Consider the following 24,282-nt stretch of genomic DNA (forward strand, 5'->3'; position numbering starts at 1 on the left):
CCTGAAGTCACATAGCTAATAAGTGACAGAGGCAAGACCCTGATCCAGGCATTCTGACTCCAGAGCACACACTCTGAACCCCTCCCCTGCTGTGTTGTCTCCCTGGGTGGCCCAAAGACCCTTCAGTGAGCTGCCTCTGCTTCCTCTCCAGCACTGTCTCACACCTCGCTCTTGCAGGCACCTCACCTGATAGACACAGCCACACCGAACTCCATATCCTAAGTGCTGTACATAGGGCATATGGTGACTGAATCTTAGGAGGATCTCTCTTAAAAGCCTTTGTTTATTAAATGAATGAATATGTAAAGCAGTATGTTAGCAATAATCCACCCTACCAATGTCAAGATTTAATATTATTGTGTTGTTCTAGATTAAACCACAGATAACACTAGAATTCTGTTAACTCACTCAAAATGTCTCAACCTTGGCACTATTGACATTTTGGGCCAGAAAATTCTTTGTCACAGGGACCTGTCCTGTAGGGTGTTTTAGGATTGTAGGGTGTTTAGCAGCATCCCTAGCTTCTACCCACTAGAGAAATGCCTGTACCACACCCCAATGTACAGCCAGAAATGTGTCCAGACATTGCCAAATATCCCAAGAACCAAAACCGATTTAGGACCACAGGCCTGACTCTGATTGCTCATTTATGCTGAGCTTCCGGATGAGTCCTTTAGCTTCTCCAGTACTCAGGTTCCTCATCCTTAAGAATAGGATTCGATACTAATTTATTCTGTAGCCAGTGATGTATTAAAAAGTGTTCATATACAGTACAGCTAAATGCAGTGTGGTATCTTGGATTGCATCCTGAAACAGAAAAAGGACATCATTGGAAAACTGGTGAAATCTGAGTAAAGTAGTTAATAGCTTCATCTCAATATTAAGTTCTTAGTTTTGATAAATGTACCATAGTTATATAAGATGTTAACATTAGGGGAGGCCGGAAGAACGCTATATCGGAAAACTCTGTATTATCTTTGCAGCACTTCAGTAATTCTAAAATTAGAAGTTTATTTTGTTTTGTTTTGTTTTTTTGAGATGGAGTTTAACTCTGTTGCCCAGGCTGGAGTGCAGTGGCACAGTCTTGGCTCACTGCAACCTCAGCCTCCCGGGTTCATGCCATTCTCCTGCCTCAGCCTCCCAAGTACCTGGGACTACAGGCATGTGCCACCACACCTGGCTAATTTTTGTATTTTTAGTAGAGACGGGGTTTCACCATGATAGCCAAGCTGGCCTTGAACTCCTGAACTCAGGCAATCCACCTGCCTCAGCCTCCCAAAGTGCTGGGATTACAGGCATGAGCCACTGTGCCTGGCCAAATTAGAAGTTTGTTAAAGGTATTTATGTAAGTCATTTACTAAGTGAAAAATAAGGGAGACCCATTTTCAGACTCAAGTAGAAAAGATATATATTAATAGATGTTCCTTGTTAGCTCTAGAAGACCAGTTAATAAAGTAAATGATTTTATTTTCCTTTATTCATTTCACAGGCTCTCTATTCATATGGATGATGAATTGCGACATATTGCACAAAATTCTCTTCAGGGTTTACTTGTTGACTTCTCAGATTGGAGAGAAGATGTACTATTTGGCTTTACCAACTTCCTGCTCCGGGAAGTAAATGATATGCATCACACACTCCTTGATTCATCCCTGAAGTTGCTGCTGCAGCTGCTCACCCAGTGGAAACTAGTCATCCAGACACAAGGAAAAGTCTATGAACAAGCCAACAAAATCAGAAATTCAGAGGTGATTTTCACACCTTACCCATGAATTTATATTCTTTTTTTTTTTTGAGACAGTCTTACTCTGTTGCCCAGGCTGGAGTGCAGTGGCACAATCTTGGCTCGCTGCAACCTCCACCTCCTGGTTCAAGTGATTTTCATGCCTCAGCCTCCCGGGTAGCTGGGATTACAGGTGCACGCCATCACACCCAGATAATTTTTGTAGTTTTAGCAGAGATTGGGGTTTTGCCGTCTTGGCCAGGCTGGTCTCGAACTCCCAACCTCAAGTGATCCTCCCGTCTCAGCCTCCCAGAGTAGTGGGATTACAGGTGTGAGCCACCATGCCCGACCGAATTTATATTCTTTTATTCATATATGTGAATGAGTGGCAGTCTAGAACCTTTAGAATTCTTACTTCCAGCCACCTAGGAACTTCCTCCCTGGTGGTGGGCCTTAGTTCTTCCACTGGCATAAACTGTGACCAAGAAACTCAGAGCGTGATATTCCACATCAGGTTAGACTTGTTAACATTCACAAGGCTATTTAGGGAATAGAAATTGGTTTTTTCAGAGAAGTATGATTGCAAATCTATTTGTAAGAACAAATGACTACAGGCCAGGGACTTAGAGCTGGATGTGGGTGTGGATGTGGATGTGGATGTGGATGTGGATGTGGATGTGGATGTAGGTGTGGATGTAGATGTAGGTGTGGATGTAGATGCAGATGTAGATGTGGACGTGGATGTGGGTGTGGATGTGGATGTAGATAGGATGTGGATGTGGATATACATGTGGATGTGATATGGATATAGATAAGGATGTGGATGTGGATATGGATGTGGATGTAGGTGTGGGTGTGGATGTGGTTGTAGATAGGATGTGGATGTGGATATACATGTGGATGTGATATGGATGTGGATATAGATAAGGATGTGAATGTGGATATGGATGTGGATGTAGGTGTGGGTGTGGATGTAGATAGGATATGGATGTGGATGTAAATGGATGTGATGTGGATGTGGATGTGGATGTAGATGTGGATATAGATGTGGATGTGGATATTGATATGGACATGGATGTGAATGTAGGTGTGGGTGTGGATGTAGATATGGATATGGATGTAAATGTGGATGTGATAGGGATGTGGATAGGGTTGTGGATGTAGATGTGGATATTGATGTGGATGTAGATGTGGATATGGATGTGGATATTGATGTGGATGTGGATGTAGGTGTAGGTGTAGGTGTGGATGTAGATATGGATGTACATATTGATATGGATATGGATGTGGATATAGGTATATCAAAGTCAGCTGTCCACTAGTTATTTTTAGCCAGCAACATATGGGCTGCTTTGTTCAATATCCACGGAGAAGACAGTGCAGTCTTGTGGTTGCCTTATCCTTTCATGTCTCCATCCTAAATGGTTAAGGTAGTGATAACATTTTGCAGAGCACATTGAGGAGGAGTGTTGTCAGAGGAGAACCAGGGCGGTGAGAACTTGGCATTGGCAATGAGCAGATGGAGAAAGGGGTCTGGCTGGAGAAGAGTAACTGAGAGTCTAAAGACTGTGGAGGCTCACAGCAGTATAGTAGCATCTGGGGAACAGCTGGGATTCCTGAGAGGCTAACCCCAGAGATGACATTCAGCTCCTTCTCCCTTCCCTGTGTTGTAGACATGCCAACACATGATAGGTAGAAAGCAAGGGTTATATATGCTTGTAACGGGAAAACAAAAATCAAGGTGGAAACTTCCCGGTTGACTGGCTTACTTTTACTTTAGATTCACTTGGTTGGGGATTGGGAACTTTCAGAATCCATCACAGACCTGTGCAAAACCTAGATTAGAATCTAACAAACAAGTAAGCAAGGAGAAATAGAAAGTAAATGTTTGAAAATTCGATTTAATAGTATCCAAAAGTCTATGGAGAATTTAAATAACAACTTTGGCCACTTTGATTGTATATACAATGTAATACCAAGTGGCATAGATGAAAGGAGTTGTGTTTTTATTAACATTAATAGCCTTTGAAGAGTTATTTTTCATCAGAAGTAACAGATGGTTGATGGTATTCCGCAGCAACAATTGATCTGAAAGACAGAAGGGGATCTAGGATATTTCATGAATCATAATAAATTCATAGACATGTCTGGTTCTAAACCTTGGTCATTTATTTTAATATTTACAAGGTTAAATGTGCAAAAGATATATAAAATATGAGTGTATTCTTCTTCCATTGTTATTTTGCTGAATACAGAATGTTGTTCTTATTGCATAACAGCTCATTGCAAATGGCTCCAGTCACAGAATTCAGTCGGAACGAGGTCCCCACTGCAGTGTACTCCACGCTGTAGAAGGTTTTGCTCTGGTTTTACTCTGCAGTTTCCAGGTGGCCACACGCAAACTGTCCGTTTTAATCCTCAAGGAAATTCGAGCATTATTTGTTGCCCTGGGGCAGCCTGAGGTATGGATTAGTCTTATGAATTTTTCCATTTCTTACTTTCAGCTGTTCTGAAATTTAGATTAAAAACTACAAATGATGCATTACTATTTCATGTACGTTTATGTTACATGTGATGTCACATTTTTCATTCATTGTTAAGTTTTAAACGATTGTAATAGCATTCTTGATCTACTAGATGTAAGTCATATTTTCTAAAAAGCAATAGAAAAGACCAATCCCAGTTCTCCAGGGACATTACTTTGCTAAGAAGTGAAGAATTTTAAGATTAATTTAGGCTATGAATCATTTCCTTCATAGTGTTCAGCACACATCTAATTAAGAAGATATTGCTTTATATTAGAGAATAAACTTGAAAAAATCATATATCTCATTTGAAATGATCAAGGTACCAAAGAGTTTGGCAAATTGAAAGATGTTTAATCTTGATGATGGTAGAAAATGGCATCACAAAAAACATGTCCTCTTGAAATGGGAGAAGGAAGCCAGTTATTAAGCATGATCAATGCCTGCTAACACCCCACATCTGGCTAAACGCCGTACACCTTGTTCAGAGAAAACACTTATTGCTATCTTGCAAGCTGGCATGGGTGGCCAAACCAAATGCATAATTTGATGAAAGAAGGACCAGCTTTTCATGTCATATATTTCTTTAGAAAATTACCACTTTCTATTTTCTTCTTTTAAAAATAACTAATTTGGTTTTATAACACTTGACATAGTCACTGTCTTTATAAAATATTTTCAGCTTCACAGTCTTTTCTGTTCACATTTCTTCAGATAGCTTTCTGATGTATTTCAGGGCCACATCTCCGGCATCTGGTAAATGACTCTCTAAGACATATTATATTTTAGCAAACCTTCATCAAGTTTATAATTATGAAAGTAATGATAATAATAATTACCATGTATTGTCAGGTAGTGTGCTAAGTGCTTTCTAAATAATATCTCATTTGACCCTCATAATAACCTAAGGATTGGTTTGGTTATTATCCCATTGTACAGATACTGAGACTGAGGCTTAGAGAGGTTAACTGCCTTCCCCAAAATCAACAGCTAGAATGTAACAGAGCCAAAATTCAACAACAGATATATATACATGCCTCTAATGCCCCTCTTCTTAAGTGCTAATCCACTAGATTGCATCAAAGATGTTCCTCATATGTTGCTTTCTTTGACCAGCCATAATGTTTTTTAAACCATTGTCATTCACACACAAATAGAGACATCCCAAGGCTTTTCTGTAAGGCTTTTGAGTAAATAATTTTATATTTTCAAATTTCTCCATAATAACGGATGGTGAATGAATATATAATATATAAATAAATGAATATTCATTTATATAATATATAAATGAATATATAATATATTATATAATATATTATATAATATATATTATATATTATATTATATATTATATATTATATAATATAATATATATTATATAATATATAATATATATTATTATATAATATATATTAGATATAATAATATATTATTATATAATATTATATTATATTATATATTATATTATATTATATAAATGAATATTCATTTATTTATATATTATATATTCATTCACCATCCCATTCACCATCACCATTATATATATAAAATATATAATATATAAATGAATGGATGAATTAATTTATAAATTTATGATATATAAATGAATCCATTCATTTATGTATTATTCACATAGAATTTTCACTAAGATACTCTCTCTTGTGCCCTTTCCAATTTGCATCTTATATCAAATAGTTACATACTGTGTAGATACTACAAAGAGTGTGTGGTCAGTCTAGTTTCTTTGGGACTAAAATTCAGTCACAGTAAACAATTTATCAGTTGTTTTAACAGATCAATGACTTAAAATAAGTAGCATTTTAGTTAGTAGTCTAACAAAGCATATTCTTGCTGAATTTCTACTCCTCAAAATTAATAACATGAACACTGCCGTGAATAATGTATGGCGCTGGTAGATTTTCATGTGCATGTATGAGTCTGAAATTCAGGTATATGTCTTTTCAGTACAATGTGAAATTGGAGCTGTAATTATCTTCCGCTAAAACTTGAAAGATGAAGCTCAGAAACACAGGAGTTTTACTCACTGCCTTCCACCCTCTGGGCACTCACTTTTCTGTGAGAAAATCCTTATCACTATCTTGCAAGCTGTTCTGCTTCATGTATCAGACGAAGGTGGTGGGGTGGGTGGGGAGGATTCATTTTCCCATAGAGAGTAATCGCCTCCCCTTTGTGCAGGATGACGACAGGCCGATGATTGATGTCATGGATCAGCTAAGTTCTTCCATTCTAGAAAGTTTTATTCATGTAGCAGTTTCGGATTCAGTAAGTACACATTTGATTCCAATTAATGGCTCTTAAAAGCTCTGGACCTATCTAAAATGAGAGTCAGTGAATAATTTGGGTGTTTATGTCGGATTAATAAACTGATCCAAAGGTACTTAAGAAGATAAGACTAGTTTTTCAGATGTTAGTTTAAGAGACATTCAGATAAATTTCACACAAAATCTGGGTCTTAGGAATATAGATAATATTTTTAAACTACAATTTTAAGAAGAATTGCTCAGGATTCTTAAGGAAAATTACTTTGCCTTCTTCATTGTACTTATCACTTAATATTATACTTAACACTTAATATTGTACTTAATAGGTAACTTCTATTTATGTGGTACTTTATAGTTTACAAAGTGCTTTCACATTTATTACTTGATTTGATTCTCACAGTTACTGAAACTCAAAAATGTTAAGGGGTGAGTCCACAGTCACGCAACAGGAGAGTTTTAGAGCCCAGGGTGAAGTCTAGGCTCTCGAACTCTCCTTCCCAGGTTTGGACTCTGAACCTAGGAGAGCTTTATCTACTACACAAATACATTCTTCCTTTTTGAAAGCACATTGGCAACTTTCAATTTCCTGAACAAGTGCAGAAGGGAAATTTAAACTGATTTTAGTTATCTGACTTTTAAAAAATAAAAGTATATTAACAGGACCTGGATTAATTTGGGCTAAATAGCCGAAGGGAGGCAGGGCAGAGCTGAGACTCCTTGCAGAATCCATGTTACTGATGTTGCCGATGCCTGATGTGCAGATACTTGTCAGATAATTATAAATGTATACAAAACCTGAAGACATTTGGGAGCTCTTCATGGCCTTTTCTAACTTGATTGAAAACAGATTCCTATTTTTAGTAGCCCTGTTCTTGCTTATGGTCATAATAATAATACACTAAAACTATAAGCCAGGTAGTGAAGACCTTAACAGTAATAGTGAAATAGTCCTACTTCTTTTAGAATTTCAAATTGTTTTGACATGGAACGGAATACTAAGCTTTGTTTAATGTACGTATCCTACTTGCCTACAGATAACACTTTATATTTTGTTCATGTGCTTTTGTTCTTTGTGTACCAAAATCAAAATCTTAAACTGGGTAACTAGCTCAGCAATACTGCACTTAGGAAGATGTACAGAAACGGGGAGAGAGTAATGGGAGAAGCAGTGCCTACTTTGTGCCAGGTGTTTTTACAGCTGTTATCTCATGTAATTCACTGAAAGATGTGGTGAGATCAGCATTATAATTCCCAAGTCATAAATTCAATACACAGAGATTCTGGGATATTCAGTACTTTTCTCGGGTCACAGGCTTTGGGCAGAGCCTATGCGGCCATCTCATCTCTCAGGCTCTGTAGCTCCAACTCTGCCCCTTACAGCCTATTGACCATTGAGGTCACAATTATAACACTCTTACCCATGGGAACTCATAAACCCAACAGATAAATTCCTCATTTTACATGCCTAACAAACATAAAGGCAGTGTCCTCTCTTGGCACAATAGCTAGACTATTTGAAAATTGATGTGCCCTGAACTTTGGTATCTAGACTTAAAAGAGAACAAAATGGAATATAAGAACTTACTAATATAGATATTTATCTTTCAAGAGATTTCAAGAGATTTTTATTTTTGCTTGCTATCATAGGGCAAGAATATGTAGGTATCTTGGCCGAGTGTGGTGGTTCATGACTATAATCCCAGCACTTTCGGAGGCCGAAGCAGGCAGATCACTTGAGGTCAGGAATTCGAGACCAGCCTGGCCAACATGGTGAAACCCTATTTCTTCTAAAAAATAACACAAAAATCAGCCAGGCGTGGTGGCGATTGCCTGTAATCCCAGCTACTGGGGAGGCTGAGGTACAAGAATCGCTTGAACCTGGGAGGCGGAGGTGGCAGTGAGCTAAGATCACACCACTGCACTCCAGTCTGTGTGACAGAGCAAGACACTGTCTCAATAAATAAATAAATAAATAAAAATATGTAGATATTTTACCTCAAAAACTGTCCGTAGAATGTCCTTCATAAAAGGGATTGTGCTTAGTCATCTCCGTAAATCAAAGGGAAGATATTTCAGTGTAAAGAAAGATAGAGATCATAGCTTTAAGAATGTGTTAATTACAATGATAAAAACACATTTGTGAATCTCAGAGATGAATAACTTTTCAGAATTTTAAAATAGTGAATCCATGGTTCAGTTTAAATTTACTGTCATATTCATTCAACAAATAATTAGTGAACAGCTTCTGTGTACTGATGCACAGTGCTCTGTGGCAATAAACCTGTCAAAATCTGACCCAAGTTCTTAAATTTTGCACTTAAGCTGCTTATCATCTAGCATAGGAAGACTGATGACCACACACCAAGGTCAAATGTGGTAGGTGCAGGATTGGTGTTTCAGATTCAAAGCCAGCCCAGTGCACTCAGGAAAAGCACTGTGCAAGAATGAGTAGTCAGGCTGAGCCCTGATGAGGATGGATAACTTCAGTTCAGGTTTAACTTACAACCTACCTCTTATACCTACAGGCAACATTACCACTCACCCACAATGTGGATCTGCAGTGGTTGGTGGAATGGAACGCAGTCCTGGTCAATAGCCATTATGATGTGAAAAGCCCTTCCCATGTCTGGATATTCGCACAGTCTGTCAAAGACCCCTGGGTCCTCTGCCTCTTCAGCTTCCTCCGGCAGGAGAACTTACCCAAGCACTGCCCCACAGCGCTCAGCTATGCCTGGCCTTATGCCTTCACTCGGCTCCAGTCGGTGATGCCTCTGGTGGACCCAAAGTAAGGGGTTCTTGTGTTTTCCTCTGCCCTCTTGTTTTTCCCTTTGCCCTCTTAAATTTTCATTTTGTGCAAGAGATTGGGATGTTATCCCAATTTCTGAACTTCCTACTACAGAATTCTTAACACTGAGTAAAAACATTTAAAAAATTTTGTCTAAAGCTAGCGGTGTTTTTTTGCCTTAATTATCAGTATGATTGTCTAAGTCTATAATTTCAGACTTTTAATGGTAAAAGATACTTTAAAGTTCTTCTGTTTGACTTTTCATCTAATGCAGATACTCTTTGAATAACATTCTTAATCGACAGTTGTTCAACTCTATTTGAGTACTTCCTATGATCTTTATTTAATAAGTGATATTTAAAATCCAGAACTTAGTTTCACTTTTGTTTTTGACTCCGTATTTCTAGTAGCCCAATTAATGCCAAGAAAACCAGCACTGCCGGCAGTGGAGACAACTATGTTACTTTGTGGAGAAATTACCTAATTCTTTGTTTTGGAGTTGCAAAACCCAGTATTATGAGCCCAGGACACTTAAGAGCTTCCACTCCAGAAATAATGGCGACCACACCTGATGGTACAGTGAGCTACGATAACAAGGTGACATGACATGCTTCAGAAGAATTATTCTGTAAGGTTTTTTTTTAGCTTGTTTGTCTAGAGTTCACAGTGCAAATTGCACTGTGCCTGCCATCTGGAGTATTATGGGATCAGATTTTCATCCTACACATTTCTAAATTCCATTGAGTGTTTATATGAATAATGTATTACTCCTCCCTGACAAGTAGGGAACCAAAGATAAAGAAAGGTTGAGAAACTTGCTTAAGACCATAGAGTGACTTGTATTTATTCGTGCCCTGAGGTTTGGTTTGTGTCCTACAACACCACACTACATTTCTCTCACTCCTCACCGAGTATTCACCTTTAAATCATGCCTTGATTAAATAAATTGTCTTGTTAAAGATAGCTTTATAGACTTAAATGGTTTTAAAAAGAAGAAGACGGTTATAAAAAAAATTTCTTTAGAATTTGTGTTCCAGGTGAGAATTGCATTCATTTTGCTGTATTAAATTTGTGTGTGTGTGTGTGTGTGTGTGTGTGTGTGTGTGTGTGTTTCCTGAAATGATGGCAGTGCCTTGGGATGTGGTTCAGTACTTTGAAACTGTTATAATGGGATCATCCTTTGATTAAAGGAACCATCATTTACCATGTTACCTCTTTTTCACTTGTATTCAACTTATTTCAGGCCATAGGCACCCCATCGGTGGGAGTTCTGTTAAAGCAGTTGGTGCCTTTGATGAGACTAGAGAGCATTGAGATCACAGAGTCCTTAGTTTTAGGATTTGGAAGAACAAATTCCCTTGTTTTCAGGTACAGTAGTCTTAATGAATTGTTCTAAATTCATACATGCTGCTGCTATTGTAGTTCCTTTATTAACTCAAATTTGAGTCTGTGTGTTGGCGTGTGCCTGGAGAGTTTATAGGCTTTGTGTGACTACATCGTCTTGGTTGATGTGCATGTAACAAGCATTCCTTGCAACTGCCTCACCTGTCACTTTTAGTCATTGCAACTTTGATTTTACCTCTCAGATTTTATTTCACTGGCAAGCTTTGTTTTAGACAACTAAAAATGAAGATAGTTCAGTATCAATCCCAGTTAGCCAGACTGTTCAGAGGTTATCACGTCAAAATGATAACAGTCTGCTTATCAGCCATTTACCCAACAGATTCTCAAAGGTTAAGCATTGATAAAACCCTTCCCAATGTGTTCAGTTCCATTGGTTGATCTTTCTTTTTTTTTTTTTTTTTCTTTTTTTTTCTTGAGACAGAGTCTCGCTCTGTCATGCAGGCTGGAGTTCAGTGGCGCAATCTCAGCTCACTGCAACCTCTGCCTCCTGGATTCAAGCGATTCTCCTGCCTCAGCCTCCCGAGTAGCTGGGGCTACAGATGCACGCCACCACGTCCAGCTGATGTTTGTATTTATAGTAGAGACGGGGTTTCACCACGTTGACCAAGCTGTTCTCGAACTTCTGACCTCAAGTGATCCACCCGCCTCATCCCCTCAAAGTGCTGGGATTACAGGCATGAGCCACCATGCCCAGCTTGGTTGATCTTTCTATAGGGCATTTTCTTTGCCTTAATATAACCATATACCTGCTTTCTGGATTCCTTATTTATTCACATTTGCAATCAAATAATCATTCCATCTGAAGTACTGTGAAAGCCTTTGAAAGAGACATTGTAAAATGTTAGTTTGGGTTGCCTCTGATGACTTAAGATAAGCAACAAAACCCTATAAAGACAAATAAAATCACAAACAAAATTTTCCATGTAGATAGAAATGAGAAACCTCCAAGCATTTATGAGAAACCCTACTTGAAAAATAAAGATTAATAAGATGTTTTAGAGGCTATTGAAAAAGATCTAAGTTACTTATGGTTAGAGTCAGATTTTATTTTTATTTTTTGAGACAGAGTCTCGCTCTGTCACCCAGGCTGGAGTGCAGTGTTATGATCTTGGCTCACTGCAACCTCCGCCTTCCAGGTTCAAGCAATTCTCCTGCCTCAGCCTCCTGAGTAGCTGGGATTACAGGCACGCACCACCACTCCTGGCTAATATTTTGTATTTTTAGTAGAGACAGGGTTTCACTATATTGGCCAGGATGGTCTTGAACTCCTGACCTCGTGATCCGCCCACCTCGGCCTCCCAAAGTGCTAGGATTACAGGTGTGAGTCACCACGCCCAGCCCAGATTTTATTCTTAAAAGAAATAATTGTGGGTTCTGACTGCATAGGTTACCAGTTAACCAGACTTTTACTAGTTATTGGTTAATTAATTAAGACAAAATATCATATAGAAATACAAGGAGATGGCCAGGTGCAGTGGCTCATGCCTGTAATCCCAGCACTTTGGGAGGCTGAGGTGGGTGGATCACCTGAGGTCAGGAGTTCAAGACCAGCCTGGGCAACATGGTGAAACCCCGTCTCTGCTAAAAGTACAAAAATTAGCCAGGCGTGGTGGTGTGCGCTTGTAGTCCCAGCTACTCGGGAGGCTGAGGCAGGAGAATAGCTTGAACCCGGGAGGCAGAGGTTGCAGTGCACTCCAGCCTGGGTGACTGAGTGATACTCCGTCACCAAAAAAAAAAAAAAAGCAAAGAAATATAAGGAGATAACGATAAAAATCCCTGAAATTACCCAACATTCTTACCTGAAGAATCTAAGATTGTTTTGCATATATAGACCTCTAAATATTCCTAGAGGCAGGTAAGATTATGCAACCAACTAGCCTCATGAGTCTAGAAAACTTAATGTCTCTGGGCCTCAGTTTTCTCAACTGTAAAATTGGCATAATAAATAAAAATAAATAAGTGTATCTGTCTAATTTTTTAAATGTTAGTATAATTAGAGAATCCATCTCATAAATTTATTGAGAAGGCATATTAAATGTAAATATTCGCAGTGTAAATATTTGTTAAATGGTAGCTGTAAAGTGGAGGAAACTATCAATGTTATTCCCATTTCTTCGATGAAGAAATTCTAATGTCTGCATTGGAGAAATCGGGAATAGAACACAGGCTTTCTGTCTCTCGGTATGGAATGTCATAGAGTTTATCTTCCCGTCTTTGGATTTTCCTAGCTGGTGATGTTTAATAGAACAAAATATCCTACCAGAAAGTACAAGGTTTTCAAACTTGGGCATACTACAGACAAAATACCTACATACTAGTCTGACAACAAGCTACATCTTATCTTTTTGTCTGTTTTTTGACCTAGCAATCCAGAAGTTATTTCTTGAAGAAGAGAACTAATTAGATTAGAAAGTATGATGTTGAGAACTGGAGATAATCAGAACAAAGATATACATTGTGATCAAGACTTATATTTTTACTACATAAAAGAAAAGGTTTTGATGGGAATCTCACAATTTTAGTACTTGCCATATGGAATTTTTTATTTATTATATAGTGGAAATAAAGGAATTTAGTTCTGAAATACAAAAAAGGCTTTGTTTTAAAGTCAACTATAAGGCAGTTTGCAGAGCACAGATCCCAAATGCACCACTGTGGTAATTGCACCCATCTCTTTTCCACTAATTAGACTGAAATTTTCTTGTGTACAGGGGCTCAATTTTATTTGTCTTCAGCCCATAGCGTGCAGTAAAGTACTTGAATTTAGCAAATACTTGGAAAATATTGTTTGTTTAATTGTTCACATAGGGTTTTGGTTTTTTGTTTGTTTTTTTTGCCATAGAGATCTCCAGAACATTAAATCAAAATCAAGTCAACAAATAGATATTGAGCCAAAATTATATGCATAGCACTGGAATTAAGACCAATAATACAAAGTATAGGCCAATACCTGTTTCCAGCTTAGCACGTGATTGGGAAATGGAGAGGTCAGGGAGATTGTGATGTTAGAAGCAAAGTGCAAAAAGCAAGTGATTTGGGATTGAATGGATATATTTAGTGACAAGTTTGGTGTCAAAAACAATGAATTTCAAATTTGATCTTTTTCCTCCATAGAGAATTGGTAGAAGAACTTCATCCATTAATGAAAGAAGCTCTGGAAAGAAGACCAGAGGTAAGAATTTGAATTTAAAAAATTAAGGCTTGGTTTTTTGGACAATCATCTGAATTTAAATCAAACCCAGTGATTTCCCCTAAAGAATACAAACATCTAACAGCTTTTAACAAATGAATCTTTATATTTTAACTTTTGTTGTTTTTATTATTTTTCAGTTTTCATTAAGTATTTAGTATAAAATGGTTCTATAGATTTTATGTCCTAAACATACAAATGCAAAACAACTTGAAATACTCATGTATGTCAACTATTACATTCTTTTGCAGGAGGTTTGAGTTAAAATTGAATTTTGGGTTTTTGTGTGTTTGCTTGTTTTTTTACAAGAAGTTGAATGGCCAAGAATGTAATTTGTTTCATCTGGCATATGAGGCATTTTCCCTAGCATCACCTTCCTTGAAGTGAATTCTGAAAAGGATGAACTTACAATGTACCAGGATAAAAATAATAATAAGACTAGAAAAGGGCCAGGTGCAGTGGCTCACGCCTGTAATCCCAGCATTTTGGTAGGCCAAAGCGGGCGGATCATGAGGTCAAGAGATCGAGACCATCGTGGCCAATATGGTGAAACCCCATCTCTACTAAAAACACAAAAATTAGCTGGGCGTGGTGGCGCGTGCCTATGGTCCCAGCTACTCAGGAGGCTGAGGCTGGAGAATCTCTTGAACCTGGGAGGTGGAGGTTGCAGTGAGCCGAGATCATGCCACTGCACTCCAGCCTGGGTGACAGAGCAAGACTGTCTCAAAAAAAAAAAAAAAAAACTAGAAAAGAAGGCTTCTCATATAGTAGCAATGATACAAGAAATAGCAGAAATTAGGTCAGGTGCAGTAGCTCATGCCTGTAATCCCAGCACTTTGGGAGGCCAATGTAGAAGGATTACTTGAGGCTAAGAGTTCGAGACCAGGCTGGGCACATAGCAAGACCTAGGTCTACAAAAATTTTTTAAATTAGCCGGGTGTGGTGGTGCATGCCTGTAGAGTAGCTGGGTGTGGTGGTGCACGCCTGTAGTCCCAGCTACTCGAGAGGCTGAGGCAGAAGGATCACTTGAGCCCAGGAGTTCGAGGTTACAGTAAGCCAAGATCACACCACTGCACTCCAGCCTGGGTGACATGGTGAGATCCTATCTCAAAAATAAATAAATAAAATGTAAAAATAAAGAAATAACAGAAATTCAACAGTGTGAATAAGAACAAAACAGTGTTACTTCCATGACCAGATCTGGGATTATTTCATGTCCCCTGCCTCTTTCACTGGTTTCAGATGCTTCTGCCTTTCAGCAGACACTGGGAACATCTGGGAAATGAGGCTTGTTGGTTCTCAACATTTCCACCTAACATTTACTGACTCACTTATGATGTGTTTCTCTTACAGCCTGTAGATAGCAAGCATTTCCTCAGGATTAGGAAGAAAGAAAAATATATGCTGACTTTTATGCTTAGAAAATTGAAAATGACTAGATTATGCCTTTTGTTAATACCATTTTCTAAAGCAAAGTTAATATTGTTTTGCCTGTGTCTGTAAGTGATACTACCTTTTTCTACACAGAACAAGAAACGCCGAGAACGGCGAGACTTGTTAAGGCTACAACTACTTCGAATTTTCGAACTTTTGGCTGATGCTGGTGTAATAAGTGACAGGTAGGGTCAGAATTCTACCGAGTTGCTCTCTTCTCACCAAACGGATCTTTTTGTTTTCTTTCTGTCTCTCTCTTTTGTCTTTTCTTTGTTTTTAAATATAATACCCTTAACTTAGAGAAATCCAAAAAAGCTCGCTTTTTCTTTTTTCATATTTTCTTTACACTGCATATAGGTTTGGAACAACTTTAGTGTGTGAGTTGTGACAGTTAATCTTAGTTTTCATGAAGCCTGTATTACTTTGACGTAAAGACTGATCATCTAAAAATTTAATTTTCCTTTATTCCAGCACAAATGGAGCCTTAGAGCGGGATACTTTAGCCCTGGGAGCTTTGTTCTTAGAATATGTGGACTTGACCCGCATGCTCCTAGAAGCTGAAAATGACAAAGAAGTTGAAATTCTTAAAGATATCCGGGCACATTTTAGTGCAATGGTGGCCAACTTGATTCAGTGTGTTCCAGGTACAGTGATCCGTTACAAGAAATTACCATTCATGCTTGGAAGCCCATTCGTGTTCTTTCTTACGGTGCTTTCGTCTTTAACCCTACTGGCCTTTATGCAGGTCTGGGATGGGATTGTATATTTACTTCGAGATACTAGGACATATACATGAGAACAGATTGTCATTACTCAGCACAGAGTTGCACAGGGAATGATAAGTATTAAATTTGGCTTTGTGTGTGCCATTTCTATTCTTTGTTTTTGTTTCCATCTGAAAATGAACTGATGTGATTTCCATAGGAAGGAAGTAATTCAGAAGGAACATTCACACAGGCTTCATTGTTTTCACATTGTCTCTGTACTAATCTGTGAACAGGTAATTTCAGCAATATTTCTTCTCTCTGACTCTACCCTACCAACACATTAAATGTAATTCTATAAAGCTTAATATATTTTACATTTGATTAAATATTACATTATGGAGAAAATTATCTTTCACAGAGCAAATGGGTATGAAACATCTTCATTCTAATAGAACACAAAAAATAAAATAGCTGGTTAGTTTGCTGTAAAAAATTATTCTAATTAAATTTTTTGGTATTATTACAAAATGCCCCTTGTCAACTAATATTTCTGCTTTTCACTATTTTGATGTTAATAACCTTCTTACCAATCCTTCTCATCTTCAGCGACCCTAAATTAAGATTTGAGTTTACCTCTTCAGTTACAGTGAAGTCCCTATGTGAGTTTGAAATAGACAGTCTATGCTATTTCCGAGTTCTCTTAAAGATGGGCAGCAGTCAAAAAACATTTAATATGTAAGCAGCAGCTGAGTGGGAAGTGTTGCAGTTTTCCCAGGTATTGATTAGAAAAAAATCTCTGCAGGTCCTATTTTTGATCTTTCTTTCCCACTCTGAGTCAAGGTGCTGCTGGCTGCAACATGAGGACAGGAAGAGTGCACACTTAGAAAAGAAAATGTGGCTTGACTTTTTAAGTGCATGTTTCATTGCCTAAAGAAAACTGTGGTTAAAAAATGAAGTGGTTCCTTTCCTCAAAATGTAAGAAATATATGTAATAGCAATAAAGAGTATGTCCAGTCTTGTAACCTCTAAGTGTGTTTTTCTCCCTAGTTCACCACCGAAGATTTCTGTTCCCCCAGCAAAGCCTGAGGCACCATCTTTTCATCTTATTCAGCCAGTGGGCAGGACCCTTCAGCATTATGTTCACTCCTCTGGATCGTTACAGTGACAGAAATCATCAGATTACAAGATATCAGTATTGTGCATTAAAAGTAGGTGACATTGTACTCACGAATGACTTTTGTCAGATGGATGGTCTCTCTCATTAAACTAATAACCATGCCTTAAAAATAAGCTTAAAATAAATAATACAATATAATAGAATAAAATCTAAGTGCACATACAAAAAAATCACATGGACACACACATACATAGCTTTTCTAAGCTCCCATTTTCTTCTCATATTTCTCCTGTATGGGAACCACATATTTTTGCTCATTTACCCATTATATAGCTGTCTTGTCAATTAACTTTCAACCTAAAAAAGAAAAAAATAGAAATCACCTCAAGTTCAAAATCTACCCAGAGCAACATTCCCTTTTTAATCTCCTTCTATCCTAGAAGACTTCCAGAAATAAATTCCCCCCCAACTAGGACTATTCAAAGTCTTCAGAAGCATGACTCCTTTACAGCCCAATTTCCTTCAGAAAACTAACTGTATATCAGTTCTGTCATACAGAACATAAGTTGCTGACTCTCAGGTTACCTTTGCCTCGGTAGAGCTAATTTAAACTATGGCCCTGATAGTCAGTTGGACCTGGCAATTACAAAGTTATTCAAGATCTCCTCTTCTCCTACTTTCCCTTGATTTATCCCTCCACCCACCCCTTTAGAGGAACTAAAGTTTATATTTTTCATTTTATTTACCTTTGATTAAGGATTATAATTCTTTACTTTCATATTTTTCATATATTTTATACTGTCTCAGTTCAATACATTAGTCCAATATTTGTTATAAAAGCAAAATTTGAAAAGCTATATTTATCTTATAAGCAGAATTCACTTGAAACATTGAAGGAAAGCTTATTTTAAATATTGCAAAATGGTTTTTTGGTTTTGAATACTTACTCTGATCATAAAGAGTTGTTGTAATTATAAAATCAAATGTCCACAAAGGTAAACTTATGGGTTTTTAATTCTTATGAAAAGAGCCAAATTTGGGATCTGGTATTTTTTATTAAAGCTACTAAAGAATGCTTTAAAAATCTTGGGGAAATAAGTGTCTTTAGAGGGCCATTATCATTTATAATTCTGACAATTATGTTTTATAAAGTCAGTTGGATACCATTAGATCATTCCAAGTTTCATTTCCATGTCTTGTGTTTTTATCATCAGGCAATGTCAGCAGTACTGTGCTGTGGCCCTGTCTTCGACAATGTGGGCCTTTCCCCAGATGGCTACCTATATAAATGGCTTGACAACATTCTGGCTTGTCAAGATTTACGAGTAAGTATAGGCAAAAATACATTGTTTTTAAATGTCTTCTGTATTCTGCCTCAGTTGAGTTACTGAGATGTATAAGCATTGTTCACAATACCTCTTCACACATCAGCCATACAAGTATAGATTTATGTCTTGTTCGCTTTACGCTATGATACATCAAGATAAAAAAGATAGTAACATTTATCAAAACTGACCATAAGCTGGGTCATAAAGCAAATCTCAACAAAGGTCACATTAGTGAAATGATAGAGACTATGTTCTCTAATCAGAGTAGCATTAAGTTGGTATTCAATTCAATAACAAAAAGATAATTTTAAAAAATACTTCCTGATAACCAGTGAGTTGAAGAATAAATTACTATGGAAACTGGAAAATATTTTTAACTGAAGAATAATGAAAGTACTGTATACTAAACTTCTGGGCTGTAAGTAAAGCCTTTCTTAGAATGAAATGCATAGCCTTAAACGCATATACAAGGGGACTTGAAAAAGTTTTGTGGAAGAATAGAATTAAAAGATAAAAATTTTAAAAATATAAACTTTATTTCTTAACATAATCTCCATCAAGGTCAAGACATTTTTCGAAGTCTTTGCTTAATCCATGCCTAAAGAATCCATCCCAGAACTAAGTCCTGGAAACTTAACCATGTCAATGCCACGTTCTCTACATTATTACCTGAAGAAAATTCGGTGATTTTTAGAGATTTTTTTAAGATTAGGAAACCAAAAGAAGTCAGAAGGAGCCAAATCAGAACTGTAAGATGGATGCCTAATGATTTCCCATCAAAACTCTTGCAAAATTGCCCTCATTTGATGAGAAGAATTAGCAGGAGCATTGTCATGGTGAAAAAGGACTTTCTGGTAAAGTTCTCCCAGGTATTTTTCTGCTAATGCTTTGGCTAACTTTCTCAAAACACTCTTATAATAGCAGATGTCATTGTTCTTTAGCCTTCCGGAAAGTCAACAAGCGAAATTCCTTGAGCACCCCAAAAATCTATTGCCATGACCTTTGCTCTTGAATAGTCCACTTTTGCTTTGACTGGACCACTTCCATCTCTTGGTAGCCATTGTTTTTATTGTGCTTTGCTTTTAGGATAGCACTGGTAAAGCCATGTTCCATCTCCTGTTACAATTCTTTGAAGATCTATAGAATCTTAATTCCATTTGTTGAAAATTTTCATTGAAAGCTCTGCTTGTCTACTGCTGATGAGTTTTGGTGCCCGTCACATGGAACATTTGCTAAAGTTTAATTTTTCAGTCAGAATTGTATAAGCTGAACCAGTTGAGATGTCTGTGGTGTTGGTTATTGTGTCTGCTGTTAATCGTCAGTCCTCTTTAATTAGGGCACAAACTAAATGAATTTTTCCCTCACAAATTGGTATGGATGGTCTACCACTGTGGGCTTCATCTTCAACATCATCTTAAAACAGGTTTTCTATTTGTAAACTGCTAATTTCTTTGGGAGAATTGCCCCTATACATTTTTTGTAAAGCAGCAATGATTTCACTATTCTTCCACCCAAGCTTCACTATAAATTTGATGTTTGTACTTGCTTCAATTTCAGCAGGATTCATGTTACGGTGACAGGGGCTCTTTTCAAACTGATGTCTTCTCCTTCTTAGTGCCTCAAACGAAATTCTGTTCAGACATGTTATAACAAGTTAGCACAAGTTTATTTTGGTGCAAACAAATTTTAATCCATGCATAATTTTTTCATAATATACATTTTCCATGAGCTTTCTGAAGACTCTCATATTAAAGAGAGAAAAGGTGGATAATCAATGACCTAAACATCCATCACAAGAAGTTAGAAAAAGAATAGAATATCAAACTCAAAAACAGTACCATGAAGGAAATAATAGAAATAAGAGTAGAAATTAATGAAAGGGAAACAAATTAATGGTAGTGATCATTAAACCAAAAGTTGAATTTGTTACAATACTTAAAAAAATCATAAATCCATGGCAAGTTCAATCAAGAAAGAGAGAGTGACTTTCTTTAAAGTGTTAAAAAAAGAAGACTATAAAACCAGATGGCTTTGCTGATGAATTCTACTGAACATTTAAATAAAAAATTGCATGGATTCAATGCAAATTCTTAAAGAGAAAACAGATGAAGAGGAAATACATCCCAGTACATTTTGTGAAACCAGAATAACCTTGATAATAAAACAAGAAAAGGTTGTAGCAAGAAAGAAAATTAAAAGGCAGTCTCATTCATGAGATTGTCTCTAATACATAGATACAAAACTTTAAATAAAATATTAGAAAATTGAATTTAGTGATATAGAAAAAAGATAATTTACCATGGTCAAATTAGGTTTATTCAAGAACTGTAAGGTTGGTTAATATTCAAATGTCTGTCAGTTCATTCATATATTAACTATATTCACAGAATCTCAAAAACATGATCTCAGATGTAGGAAGAGCATTTGATAAAGTTCTACATTTATTCATGAGAAAAACTCCTGGCAAAACTACAAATAGAAAAGAACATCCTTAGTTTGACAAAAGGCACCTTGAAAAAAAAACACCCTATGAGCACCACATTTAATATAAAATATGTAAACATCATATTTAATAGTTAATTTGAAAGTGTTCTCTCTGAGATTAAAATGGGCAAGGAAGCTTACTGTCACCACCTCTATCGACATCATACTGGAGATCCTAGCCAATGCAGTAGGAAAGAAGAGATTATAAAGAATAATAAAACATAAATAAAACTCATTGTTCACAGGTGACACAATTGTGTGTGTAGGAAATTCCAACAAGTCTTTAGATAAAGTGTTGGAATTAATCAGTGAATTTAGCCTGGTTGCCATAGAAAGGTCAAAATTAAAAATCAGTTATATTTCAGTACAGCAATGATGGGGAGCTGGAAAAATAAATTTTTAATTATGCCACTTATAATGGCATTTTAAAATTAGGAATTAACATTAAATACTTAGGAATAAACCTAACAAAAATGTGCAAGGCCTCATACACAGAAATATATAAGGCATTAATGAGAAAAATTAAACATCTAATACATGGAAGAATATACCATGCTATTGAATTGGAAGATTCACTATTGTAAAGAAGTCAGTTCTCCAGAATGATTCATGGAGACAATGCAATTCCAGCCAAAATCCGAGCAGGATATTTGTGACAACTGAAAGTTCCTTTCAGGACCAGAAATAGCTAAGATAACTTTGAACACTATAATCAAAGTGAGAGGATTCACTTTAGCAGAAACCAATACTTACTATAAACGTATGGTCATTAAAACACTGAACTATTGACCAAGAATAAGTATATATACCAATGGAGTAAAATAGGGAGGCCAGAAAATTACCCATGTATTATGTGTATGCACACATGGTTTATTTCAAAGATGGCACTGCAGAGCTATGAGAAAAATGGTTTTTTTCCAATAAGTAATTTGGGGTCAATTGGATAGCCTTACTAAAGGAAAGAAAGAAAAAGAAATTTGACCCTTTCCTCACACTTTACAAAAATTCATTGCAGGTGGATTGTAGATCTAAATGTAACAGCTAAAATAATAGTCTCTAGAAAATAATCCAGAAGAATATCTTCATCCCTGGGGTTACAGTAAGATTTCTTGAGCAGAATGCAAAAATTACTAACCCTAAGGAAGAGCTATTAACTTTTATTCACCAAAAGACACCATTAAGAGTGTGAACAGGCTAGCCATAAAGTGAGAGATGTCTATAACACACAGTCAGCAGAGGGTTCTTACCTAGAATATATAAAGGACCCCTACAAATAAATAAGATAAATACAGACTCAGTAGAAAAATGAGAAAGAAACTTAAGCAGTTCACCAAAGAGGTTATCTAACTGACCAGTAAACATAAGAAAAGGTTCTCAAGCTCATTAATAATCATGTATCTTAGTCCATTCAGGCAGCTATAACAAAATATCATAGACTAGTGGCTTATCAACAACAGAAATTTATTTCTCACAGCTTTGGAGGCCAAGAAGTCCAAGGTTAAGGTGCTAGCAGATTTATGTCTGGTGAGGGCCTTCTTCCTGGTTCATAGGCAGCAGTCTTTTTGCTGTGTCCTCACTTGACATAAGAGACAAGGGAACTCTCTGGGGTCTTTCTTATGAGAGCACTAATCTCATTCACAGGGGCTCCCCACCTCATGACCTAGTCACCTCCTAAAGGCCCCACCTCCAAATACCACCACCTTGGGGGTTAAGATTTAAATATGAATTGGGGGTTGAGGGGATACAAACTGTCAGTCTATATCATGAGGGAAATGCAAATAAAAGCCACAGGAGACAAAATTATATACCGTATAATTCCATTTATATAGACCTCAAAAACTGCCCATACTAACAAGTAGTGCTAGAAGTCAAGATAGTGGTTTCTCCTGGGTAGGAAAGACAGGCTGGTGTTTAAGAGAGTGCCCAGGGGAGGGTTCAGTGGTGCTGGTAATATTCTGGTTTTTGACCTGGTGGTGATCATAGGAGGGTGCTAAAATGACTCATGATATACATAGGAATTATATATTATTTCTGTGTATTTTATACCTCAATATAAGTTTCTAAAGTACAATAAAACCTTGATTCTTCTCTCAAGTCTTTTTAATGACATGTTTTTTTTGTTTTGTTTTGTTTTGTTTTTGAGACGGAGTCTCGCTCTGTCCCCCCGGCTGGAGTGCGGTGGCGCGATCTCGGCTCACTGCAACCTCCGCCTCCCAGGTTCATGCCATTCTCCTGCCTCAGCCTCCCGAGTAGCTGGGACTACAGGTGCCTGCCACCACGCCTGGCTAATTTTTTGTATTTTTAGTAGAGACATGTTATTTTAAGTCATTTGCAATAATATCATCAGCTTTTATCTGCTGCTAATTACTTAAAGCCAGTTGGGGGAAACTAGGTTGAAGATGTTTGACCATCCAGTTAGAATATCACTCCCACCTAGGCCCAAACCTTGTAAGTAAAAAAACATAAAGAAGCCAGAATCTTGCCTTTTCCACCTGGTTTCAATTGGCAAGAAGAGTGAACAACTTTAAGAGGAGGCACCAGAATGTTACTTTTTTTTTTTTTTTTTTGAGACAGAGCCTCACTCCATTGCCCCAGCTGGAGTGCAGTAGCGCCATCTCAGCTCACTGCAACCTCTGCCTCCCAGGTTCAAGTGATTCTCGTGCCTCAGCCTCCCCAGTAGCTGGGATTACAGGCGCACACCACCATGTCCAGCTAATTTTGTATTTTTGATGGAGATATGGTTTCACCACATTGGCCAGGCTGGTCTCAAACTCCTGACCTCAAGTGATGCGCCTGCCTGGGCCTCTCAGAGTGCTGGGATTACAGGTGTGAGCCACCACTCCGGGCCAGAATGTTACTTTCTGAGAAGAAAGTAACATACGTAGCCTCTAGGCACCAGGCTTCTCCTGGACAAATGTGCATATCACTGACCATCTAGTATTTGAGAGTAGCTTTAGGCATCATCAATTCAGCATCCTATTAATTCTATCTAGTATGATTTTTTAATTAAAAAACTTTGATTAAGAAGAGTCTATTGAGACTGTAATTCTTTTTGAAAGATAGGCCGCTAAGCTTCACACAGTATATTTAGTAACCAATCCTCATAATCATATTTCCTCTGATTTTTTCCTTAAGAGACTTTGTAGTAGGAATAGACATTGATACACAAGCATACTTCACATCTGCTACTATACTTATCACTATTCCTACTGGCATCAAAATCTTTAGGTGAGTGACCACTCTGCATGCACGGTGGTAACATCAAATGATCCCCCACAATACTCTGAGCTAATACATAGAGGA

General features: G+C 37.2%; 1 protein-coding gene across 4 annotated transcripts in view; it reads left to right on the forward strand.

Annotated features, from left to right (window-relative positions):
* Positions 1-24,282, forward strand: part of FRY (FRY microtubule binding protein) — a 448,789-nt gene that overhangs the window by 322,331 nt on the left and 102,176 nt on the right. For all 4 annotated transcript variants that reach the window (XM_054528883.2, XM_054528884.2, XM_054528882.2 and 1 more), the window contains 11 exons: positions 1,490-1,748; positions 4,003-4,185; positions 6,445-6,531; positions 9,056-9,315; positions 9,723-9,912; positions 10,559-10,683; positions 13,834-13,891; positions 15,437-15,528; positions 15,815-15,987; positions 17,098-17,258; positions 18,382-18,492. In XM_054528883.2, coding sequence (XP_054384858.1) covers positions 1,490-1,748; positions 4,003-4,185; positions 6,445-6,531; positions 9,056-9,315; positions 9,723-9,912; positions 10,559-10,683; positions 13,834-13,891; positions 15,437-15,528; positions 15,815-15,987; positions 17,098-17,258; positions 18,382-18,492 — 1,699 coding nt within the window. The remainder of the gene's footprint in view (positions 1-1,489; positions 1,749-4,002; positions 4,186-6,444; positions 6,532-9,055; positions 9,316-9,722; positions 9,913-10,558; positions 10,684-13,833; positions 13,892-15,436; positions 15,529-15,814; positions 15,988-17,097; positions 17,259-18,381; positions 18,493-24,282) is intronic.

The sequence above is a fragment of the Pongo abelii genome, chromosome 14, assembly GCF_028885655.2.
Source record: "Pongo abelii isolate AG06213 chromosome 14, NHGRI_mPonAbe1-v2.0_pri, whole genome shotgun sequence".
In the NCBI taxonomy this organism is placed as follows: domain Eukaryota; kingdom Metazoa; phylum Chordata; class Mammalia; order Primates; family Hominidae; genus Pongo; species Pongo abelii.